This window comes from Vigna umbellata, chromosome 9 (genome assembly GCF_029865625.1).
Source record: "Vigna umbellata cultivar VRB3 chromosome 9, Vumbellata_1.0, whole genome shotgun sequence".
NCBI classification, from domain to species: Eukaryota; Viridiplantae; Streptophyta; class Magnoliopsida; order Fabales; family Fabaceae; genus Vigna; species Vigna umbellata.
The window spans coordinates 35,244,791-35,255,463 of NC_142173.1; the positions used below are offsets into that span (position 1 = coordinate 35,244,791).

At 33.6% G+C, this 10,673-nt stretch overlaps 1 protein-coding gene and 1 pseudogene across 1 annotated transcript; both read right to left on the minus strand.

The window, feature by feature from the left end:
- Window positions 1–886: 886 nt before the first annotated feature.
- Window positions 887–2,510, minus strand: LOC124829358 (GDSL esterase/lipase At2g30310-like). The gene is made up of 3 exons (XM_047302856.2): window positions 1,887–2,510; window positions 1,240–1,498; window positions 887–1,092 (listed from the first exon to the last, which is right to left on the minus strand). The coding sequence occupies exons 1-3, from the start codon at window positions 2,505–2,507 to the stop codon at window positions 887–889; spliced, it is 1,086 nt and encodes a 361-aa protein (XP_047158812.1). The 5' UTR covers window positions 2,508–2,510.
- Window positions 2,511–4,633: 2,123 nt separating this feature from the next.
- Window positions 4,634–6,397, minus strand: LOC148193365 (transcription factor SRM1 pseudogene; annotated as a pseudogene).
- Between the last annotated feature and the right edge of the window lie 4,276 nt (window positions 6,398–10,673).

Sequence of the window (10,673 nt, forward strand, 5' to 3'; positions counted from 1 at the left end):
ATTTTTTTTTACTTAGTTTTCTTGTCTCTCTATATTTCTTTATCTCTTTAATATCTCTACTTTTAATTTTTACATTTTCAAAGACTTCAGAATTGATATATGATTCGATAAATATAAAATGGACATATGATTTGATGAAGTCTTTTCTATGTTTTACCATTTTTAGAAGTTGACGTATATTTATTGAAATTTTGTAAAGAAATCTTACTTATTATATTAGCTTGAACCTTTGTAATTGTACTTTTAAACTTTATTAGAGTCCATGTTTGGACCTAGTTGCTCCAATTTTGAAAGCATATATAAAGCTTAAATGTGCTTAAGTATAAGGGAGAAAAATCGTTTTCCAAAATTTCAGAGTTTTAGTTTTCTCTCTTTTCTCTCTATTTTCATTTTTTCTTTCTATTTTCTTATTAGCATTTGTTCAATATATCACGTCAAAATAAAAACATGGAGTCTTATCAATTTTCTCTCAACGGTCTCAAGTATACAATAACTTTTACTTTGTTGTTGTAATTATGGTGTTATTATGTTAAGGCATTTTTTTGTTGTAACAACGATTTAAGTTATTACTATAATAAACCTAATTCTCATCATATTCTTGAGTTTTTGATTTTTTTTTTCAAAAAAGTTCACGAGAAAGAAATTATATATATTTGAACTCATAAAAATTAATCCTAGTTTTAACTCAACTTTGCAAAAGACATGGATCTTTATCTTATTTAGTATTTAATTTTGTCACTTTCATTTATATCAACACTTGGTCAATAACATCAATAGTTATACTGTCAAATTTAAATAGTAAAGTAAATAAACACATCCTTCATGTTTGTTTAGAAAAGTTGTTTTTATTTATTTATTTCTGTATGAAACAACCACGTGTTACATTCTATATATCCCTGTGAAATTGAAACATGGGGAGAACTTCCCTTTGTATGTGTTTGGCAATATATTGGTAGACAAGTTGTGTTGGATGAACACTGTCCCAAAATACATACTTTGAAGGATCATCACATGTTGAAGTGAATTCATTGCACAATGGAGTTACTTCAAACAACCCAGTTCCACAACACCCTTTATTCGTCTCTTTGAAACCTGTGTGACAAAGTGTCAAAAACAGTGTATAATAGATATTGGTTAAACATATAATTTTGTTCATACATCAAACAAATTCTCAACAACGCATGCAACTTTTCTTTACTAAAAGTGAATATAATCTAAACATGTCCATAATATACTCACCATATTTTTGTGGCTGATTTATAAGGTTGATCAATGTGTGATATATATCTGTATAAACAACTTTGCTTCCTGGAAGCATTGCTTGTATTTTAAGCAATAGCCGTGTCAATTTTCGATTGTAGAGCTTTGCATCTGAATTCTCATCATCTACACATTTCCTATCTTTTATTCTTCCTGACTTTGTTATTTGAATAGGTATGCAGCCAATACAAGGAAGCCCAGATACAGCAAAATTTCTGCATCCAATATCATACAATTCCTACAATTTTTTTTCCTCCAAAGGTTAAGAAATAGATTTTAAATTTAACTCAATCTCGAGTTAGATTTTCACCCGCTTATATAATATAAACATATTTTATTTTTGATTGATGTAAGATCTTCAACGTATCTTCTTATGTCGAGACATATACATATTTAATATACAATTAAATATTAATGAGTCTGATTACTGTTCCATAAACGAATATACTCACTGATAGATATACAATATATTTAAAAAAAACAAATTTTATTAAAATAAGTTTTGGGTGATTCTGATACCATGTTAAAAAGTGATATTTAAGTCTAGCGGAATTCTTTCAAATTAAAAATCTTAAGAGTTGCGATAATATGATTGAAAAATTTGGGATAAATAACTCATGTTTTACCTTAATGAATCTCTGAATTCTATTCTGCACGTAATCTTGGTATCCATCAATGTTGAACTCCAATTTTCTAGTGGAAATGTCATAAAAGTTGAGGAGAAAGTCATTAGTTCCTGCACTGATAATAACAAGAGAATCTCTAAGTATCTGTTTAGCTTCATGTTCTCCTGCAATGGCCTTGAGTCTTCCTACGTAAACTTTGAAGTATTCAATTTGTTGTGACATTGGTATTGCACCTGTTAAAGCAGTGGTGAAATCATCAAAACCTGATCCCCCAGATGCAAAGCTAACACCTGTTAGAAGATCTTCATCTGATAGGTTAGGTTGAAGGAAAGGAGGAACAGTGTGTTTGAGGTTCAACACTGAGGCAATGAAGTCAGGAACCAATTTTCCATTGGAAAACCTACCAGTAGGCACATGACCAGGGAAATCCTTACCATAAGGAAAATGATTTCCTTTTGCCAAAGTTTTGATGCAGTTGTTGTTGCCTGTGTCAACTGTTGAATCCCCAAACACTAGAATGGATGAGAACTTGGGTCTTATCAAGTCATTGCCAAAGCTTGCAACAACAAAACTGGTGCAAAGGTGTACCAAAATGATAGAGTAGGATGCATAATAAGCCATTACTATAACTTCTTATGTGGTAAGATAAAATTTATACAGTGAATGTAAGAAGAAACTTGTTAATTAGTTTCGACTTTAAATTTGTGTATTGCAAGTGATCCGAATCCAAGAAATCAAAACGTGAGAATGATGCCAAGACAGCTATTTTAGGTAAGTGAAAACAACGTCAATGAATTTTCCTGGATTTTATTGAACTAGGTTTTCAAATAGGAAAAAAGTTACTTAACATTAAATTATATATAAATTGAGATAAAAATATGTAAATATATGACGCCTTTAGTTTATGGATAAATTAAGGATTAAATATATTTTTATTTCCTAATTTATAATGCGTTTTTTGTTTTCATCTCTCTTTTTTTAAAAAGACACATGTTTAGTTTTTATTGGCAAATAGTGAGTCACGTCCCAGACCCGTTAAGATAATTATATTGTGTCCCAAGGTCACTATGATACCTCAGCAGCAAACAGTATGTCATGTCCCCAACCCAATAAGGTATGCAAGACAAGTGTATTGTGTGCCCAAGTCGTCAAGACATCTCGATAACTTAGTGAAAAGTCGGATAGCTTGGCAAGATATTCATAAAGCTCGATAAGGTGCATCAAGAAATCAGATAACACGGTGGGAAGTCCAGATAGGCCGGTAAGGTGAATTGAAAACTCAGATAGCTCGGTGAGAAGTCTAAATAGCTCAGTAAAGTGCATGGAGAAGTAAGTTAACTTGGTCGAAAATCAAGAGAGCTCGACAAGGTGTTATCCAAGCTATCTGAACAACTCATCGAGTTATCTGATTTCTCAATACACTTTACCGAGCTATATGGAACTCCCACCAAGATATCAGAGTTCCCCATACACCTTACTGGGCTATTTGAACTTTCCACCGAACTATTTGAGTTCTTTATTAACCTTACTGAACTGTCTGGACTTACCATTAAAGTATCTGACTTATTGATGCACCTTATAGAGCTCTAAGGATTTCTTGTTGAGAAATCTAACTTTTCACCGAGCTATCCAGATGTCTTGTCGACTTAGGAAAACAGTATACTGTTTTGCGATCTTACCAGGTTGGAGACATGACACACTCGTTTCCACTAAGCTATCTTGCCAATCTTGTGACACCATACACATGTCTTAAAAGGTGGTACATTGTTTGCCATGTTTGAAAAAAAAAATAATAGTATTGATAGTAAAAGACTAAATTAGTGACTTTCTAAAAAGAAAAGAATGAAAATTGATCAAAGTTTGAAAGATAGACAAAAAAAAGCATAATAATTTAGGGATCAAAATTATATTTAACCCATAAATTAATAATAAGTTAAGGAAAACATAATTTTAATACTTTCACTTTTTCTTCTAAGCATTTATTATAATTGGAAAAATTGATTCATGAATTTATAGATAAATAAATATTATGTATCATAATGATTGGGACAATTCTCTTTACTACTTTTATATGACAAATACGTAAATTTGAAACATGTACGTTTTTAGTTGAAATCACATGTATCAAACTTTCCAATTAAGTTGCGGTCAGCACCCCCTCAATTTCTTTACGCATCCTCAAAGTTTTGAAATAAACAGTTTTACTTTCCAATTCTTCCCTTTACTTCTTTGAATATAACTAAAATAAAAATAACAAAAAGTATCATTTTTGAATCCATAAGTGTATTATAGATTATTCAGTCTAGAATATAACACCCAATCTAAGATTGAATGGTTGAAAGAATATTAAACCGTGAATGGTACCAAAGTCAAATTTTGCTTTTCTCATTTCTGTGCTACAGAAGTCTAATATTGGCTTCTACTTTTTCAGTTGAAAGTTGAGTGACAATCACGGACCATTATAAAACTCTAACCAACCTTTTGAAAAGTTGTCTTCCACTTGTGGAAAATGATTTAAAAACCAATAAGGGTAAACTTTTTGTTGTCTTCAAAATAAGAAAGCATTTGCAAAAAAATATGTTTCTCAATTTCATGTTCCTGTGAAAATAAAAATTTTCCTTCTGCCAAATTTTCTTGAAAGTGCTTTTAAATATCTCAAAGGATCAACTTAATCTTGTTAAATTTTGATGGGCAATGGAAAATGCTATATGACAGTTTGTACCAATTGCAGTAACTCAACACAAACGTGAAATTAAGGTAGATAGATGATTGAACATTTTATATTTCCTGCAAAAACCAAGAGAATGCAACAATAATTTACACTTGAAATCCATAGAACCCTCCTCTGTAGCACGGTTTAACAACAGCAATGAAATGTCTGCAAAACAACCGTACTGTTTATGCTGTTCTATGTCAAGGCTGTCAAGCATTCCATGGCAGCCTATGCGGATACATTCAATTGCTTCCTCACATGGCTTATTTGAAATGACTGATTATGCATATAACTCATTGCTGCATATAATAAGCAAAAAGCAATTGTCTAGAAAAGAATACATCAACTGCAGAAGCCACCACTAGTTTCTTGTTGCTTTTGTACATTAAGGCCTCTTAGCAGCAATTCACCTGTGAGGAGCAGATGTATGTGGCATAGGGTACGTGACAGGACTCACAGTTACCGGTGCACCAGGTACAACTGCACCGGTAACCGGAGCCCTGACACCGTATGCCATGTGTGCAGGTGAAGGAAGGTTCACTGGAGTGCCAACTGCAGATACTAAGGGTCCTCCTACAGGTTGTCCAATGGTAGGAGCAGCATATATTCCAACTCCTGGCACTCCGGTTGAGGCCGGGGTGGCTTGTTTGGTTGCTTTGGCAGTAGAATTGGTGGCAGCACCATTCGTCTGACCGGTGATTGGTCCTTGTGGAGCTAAAACGTCACCGTTGTTAACGCTGGTGATATCGTGTATGCTGGATCGCCTTCTATCTTTGTTCATGGAGTTTAATCGAATAAAGTACTTTTGGGCATGGCTGGCAACTTGTGTAGGTGTTCTTGTCACCACAAAGTTTCTTGATATGCTTCGCCAATCACCTTTCCCATACTTGTCCAAGCCCAGAAGAAACAACCTGTTCAAACAATTTGAAATATTAAAACAAAATAAAGCTTAAGTACATGGACGCATGTATCTGAGATCCAAGAAAGAGAACCATTCAATGACAGTATCCATAAACTGTAAAATTCACACACTGGTGCAATCATTCATCGTAAGATTGTAATTCCTAACTGAAGAAATCCAATAAGCATTACTCCCTGACTTGCATTAAAATCAACAGTTAGCTTATTTCCAATCGTATTTCTTTCTTTAGTTGCTATTTCCAGGTAATATCAGATAAAAAACTATACACAGATCTTGGCAGGAACATAATCGGTTGCTCACTCTTTGCTTAGTGTAAAACCAATTTAGGATGGTGGCTCAGTTTTTGGCAGTAGATGTGAAATTATTCTAAGAGAAAGAAAAGAAGAATTAGATGTCAGGCATAAATTTGACTAGTATCAGAATTTATCATTAAAATGTGAACAATAAGAATATAATGAATCAGAGTTCTTTTGTTGTATGACCATTTTAAAGTCCTTATAAATATGCCAGTATGAAGTAGGGATATTGAGCATCATGAACTTTACATTTGACATAAAGCAACAAGAAACAGGAATCAGAAGTTAAAAAAGGTAGGGCAGGACTACTAAGTAATAACCAACGTTTCAAGCCTTCTCGACAGCATTTGCAATGTAAAGAAACAATACGTTACATTATAATACACGATACACAGACACATATATAACTTAATATCAAGTTTCTTATATTATTGTCCAAGGTCTTAAATCAGCTGTGATTTGCGAACATTTTAAAATAAAACGCACTACAACATCCGTAAAGGAGGTTGGTTAATGCTGGAAAAAACATTCACATCACATGTCAATGTTTGATTTGAGAATTTGATGACAAATTAGACACAACTTTCTCTATAGATTTAATATGAGGCAACAAGAAAAGGGAGCCCAGCTTAGCTGAAAGATATCAAGAGATGGTGCCTGGAGTAATAATCCAAGTTCCAAGCCTACTAGTGAACTATAATACAATAATAACAGCATATCATAACATAATCATACTTCTGAAAAAAGTAGAATGTGCTCATATTTTTAATGGGAGATTAAGAATCAATATTTCTTTTTCTGCATGCAGAGGGTGCAATCTTGTTAGCAATTTAATGAGAAAAAGAATATAGCAACCTCCTTCAGAATTTAATGAGCACTACAAGGTTAACATAAATGACTTAAAAGACTAACTATAATTAAGTAACCACGACACAGCAGTTTAGGCAGACTTAAAATCTAACCAATCCCATACTTTATACTCCATTCCCTGCCAAACTTAAAACCAGATTATTGCCATTTCTTGGAAACAGTGATACTAAAAGCCAGTAAAAGGATGGAAAAAATGTGTCAGCTTTGACCATAAACAATTAGAAACTGGACAACAGAAAACGGATAAATAAAATATTGACTTTACTTCCCAAAGCCTTTGACTTTGATAGGAGAAATAAATAAAGGAGGCAGTTATAACCTCCTATAGCCTAAAACAGACTATGATATATAGTCTGTTTTAGGCTGTTGTTTTTAGTTTTTTGAAGTTTAGGAGGAAAAGGGTTTGGGAGAGTTAAGGTCCTCTCGGGAGACCTGTTTGCTGAGGTATCTTGTGTTGTATTCCTGCCACATTGGCAGAACAACTGTGTTCATAATAAAATCATTCAAGAACCTGTCTTGGATCATTCTTTAGCTACTGGGTGACCTATCAGGCTTAGCCACATATGGTGTACCAAACATGCTCACTGTAAGAGGTTCAATCCTATGCGCCAGTTCCTTTTACCCATCACCTTTGGCATCCTAATGGAATATCTCCTAGGCTTCTCCACTATGGTGGGACCACCCAAGGCCCCAAAACTCTCGTTAAGCCACCAAAAATCCTGCTTTTTATTAAACAGGAGAAAAGTAGGACAAGGTTTAAGCATCACTCCAGTCCCCACAGAACATTCAACCAGCTCAAATAGAATTGCTTTCTTGTGGGAAATGCTGTAATATTTGTTAGAATGTTAGTCCTTTATAATGCTAGACTTACAACTTCTCTTTTACCATTTTTCGACTTTAACAGTTTAACCATAAAAACCAAACAAATTCTCACAGAAAGACAGTCTTGATACAAATGAAATATCCATTAAACGAATCCTGGTCACAAGTTGTATCCTTGATTTAAAACAGAACAAGGAAATAAACCAAGCCCTACCACGCAACTTGTATCAAAAAAACAAAGGATGGAATCTCCAAACACAAAATGCATATGTATATAGTAACGTGTGTAGAACAGAACATAGGATGGAACGACCATATAAGCTACAAAAGTCAAGCCTTCCTAGAAGACATACACCACGTCCTGAATGGTAGAGAGAAATAAATAAAAAACCAAAAATTTACACATTATAGATTGTTAATGTCGACATGAATCATATGTTAAAGCCAATTTGATCTTGTATTAAAAAAAAGTACATAACACTCTTAAAAATTTGTTTCAATGTCAATACCAACATTTGTCATTTTAATCCCGAAAACAAATCAGCAATTCTTCAACTTTGAGTTAATAATTACTTGTAGGTTGTCACCGTAAAATTCAGTAGACTTTTCATAGTCTTCGTTTTAATATGAATATAAGTCAGTCGCTGCACTGTTTATGGAAACTCTGAAGTAAAAATATTTTTCTGTGTATGGTTCTGTATCTCCTTTTTCCATCCAATCTAACCCATTAAATGATAGCACCCATAAGGCAAGGCGATCATACTCTGTTCATAAGGCATTCCCTTACAAAAAAAAATCACTATATGTTGGGCTACAAAGATGATATGATTATTGTAAAAGATGGTAAAACAACATTGACTTTGAAGAAAATGTTGGCAACCCAACTTGAAATGGAAGACCTAGAAAACCTCAAGTATTTCCTTATTTTGAGGTTTCTATTATGTTAAGAAGTGAACTTTAAGCCTAACTTAACCCCACAAAACCGGCTCACATTAATGGATGGTCATAGTGGCCCTATAGTGGGTGGAACAATATGTCCAAACAAATTTCGCTAGGATAGGCTGTAACCTAACTCTAATACCATGTTAAGAAGTGGACTTTAAGTCTAACTCAACCCCACAAAACCGGCTTGTAAAATGAGGTTTGTACCCACTTATATACTCTAAATTTGTCTTATCTCTAGTCGATGTGGGACTTTCAACATATTCTAAATTAGAGATTTTCATCACCCAAAGAAATATGTACTTAACTTCCTCGAAGAAACAATTTAGAATGTAGAACCTCACGAATTCCTATTGAACAGAATCCCAAAAAATCGGAATTAAAGAAAGTTCTCTTGTAGAAACACCCAATATCAAGTGTTGGTAAGAAAACTTATTCATCTATTACATTCGAGACGAGGTATTACTTATGCAATTGGTATGTCACTTTATGCGTGATCCAATAGAAAAACATAAAGCAAGCAGTTGACAATATTCTTCCAAACTTGAAATCAAACCCAAGAAAGGGGCTACTGTTTAGAAAAGAAAACACTTTGACCCTAAAGATATATGCTCATTCGGGCTATACACATTATGCTACTAATGAAAAATGTATCTCTAGGTTTTGTATGTTTCTTGAATGAAAAATGTATCTCTAGGTTTTGTATGTTTCTTGAAGTCTGGTAACCAAGAGAAGGAAAAAATAGGATAAAATATCTTGTTCTAGTGCACAACCTGAATCTCAAACCCATGCTCAAGGTGTGTATGAAGGACTATTAATGAAACTCATACTAGACGAACTTAAAATAAAGATTAACATCCCTATGCAATTGTACTGTGATAACAAGTCAACCATGAGCATTGTCCATAATTCAGGACAACATGATAAAACCAAACATTGAAATTAACAAGCACTTCATCAAATATAATCTTGACATAGGTCTTGTGGTTATAACCCATGTCCCTAGAGAGCTTAAACTAGCAAAGGAAAGTTGGGAATCATTGATATTCATTTACTCACTTGAGGGAAAATGTTGTAAATTCCATATGAAGATAAAATTTGAATCACCTATTCATTTCAGCAAATTTTATTTCCTCATTTTAAAGAATGTGATTGCTATCAATAAAATAATTCTTTATTTCCTCAGTTGAAGTTAGTATTAGAGTCTATCATAAAAGATTTATTGAGCTTATCCTGTCACATGCTATTGGACTGGTGTTCCACCGTTTACAAGCATTTAGTCCCACATTAAAGGGGGTAGCATGAAGATCATATATTAGATGTGAATCATGGTATACAAGTGAATGCAAACTTCACCTAACAAGATAGTGCTGTACAGCTAACTTAGGCATTAATCCACATCCAGATAGATCTTAACCCTAATCACCAAATCTCACCCAATGTGCATCATACTTAACAGGTCAAGGTGACCTAATCCACTCCCATGTTCCGAAATTACAATTTTTTTTCCTTCAACAGTGCCTATCATCCTCTATTTTGTCTCCAGAACTGACAAATTTCTACCACTTTCTACAAAGAAGTATCCCTTAAGGGTTACAATGCCGTACAGCTGTGTAATACACCCTCTCAGACTCTCCTGATAGGAAGTCAATTCCTAAAGAATCAGCACCTTAAACCAAACTAAAACCCTGAAAACATCTTTAACTTAGTGACTCAATACACGTGACTAAAATTAGGTAAAAAATAAGTGCATGAAGACACAGTACATGGCCATGGATTTTCCTTTTCTCATTGAGGCTTTTATTACAAGGAACTGCATCGAAGTTTTCAGATGATTTCAAAACCAAGTTACGTACTTACCATATAGCATAGTTATCAATATCAAATAGCAACACAGCACGATGGCAATTAAAGTGATATATTCTAATGTTTATATAATTTATACTACATAAATATAAATGCCAGAGGAAAAAAAATACTCAAAATTCATTATATATTCATAATTAACAAGGAAAGGTTGTCTTAGGAAAACATATAAATAAATAATGAGTGCTATAGAAAAGGGTTGGAAAAAGAACCAAGATGGCCATAATGTCGGCTGCAAACAGAGACAGAATGCGGCAAGAAGACGTTGCTAGAAAAAGGCAGGAGGAAAGAATGCTAATGGGAACAAAAGATTAACCTTCAATCTAGATCACAACTATTAAAGAGAAGATTGTAGA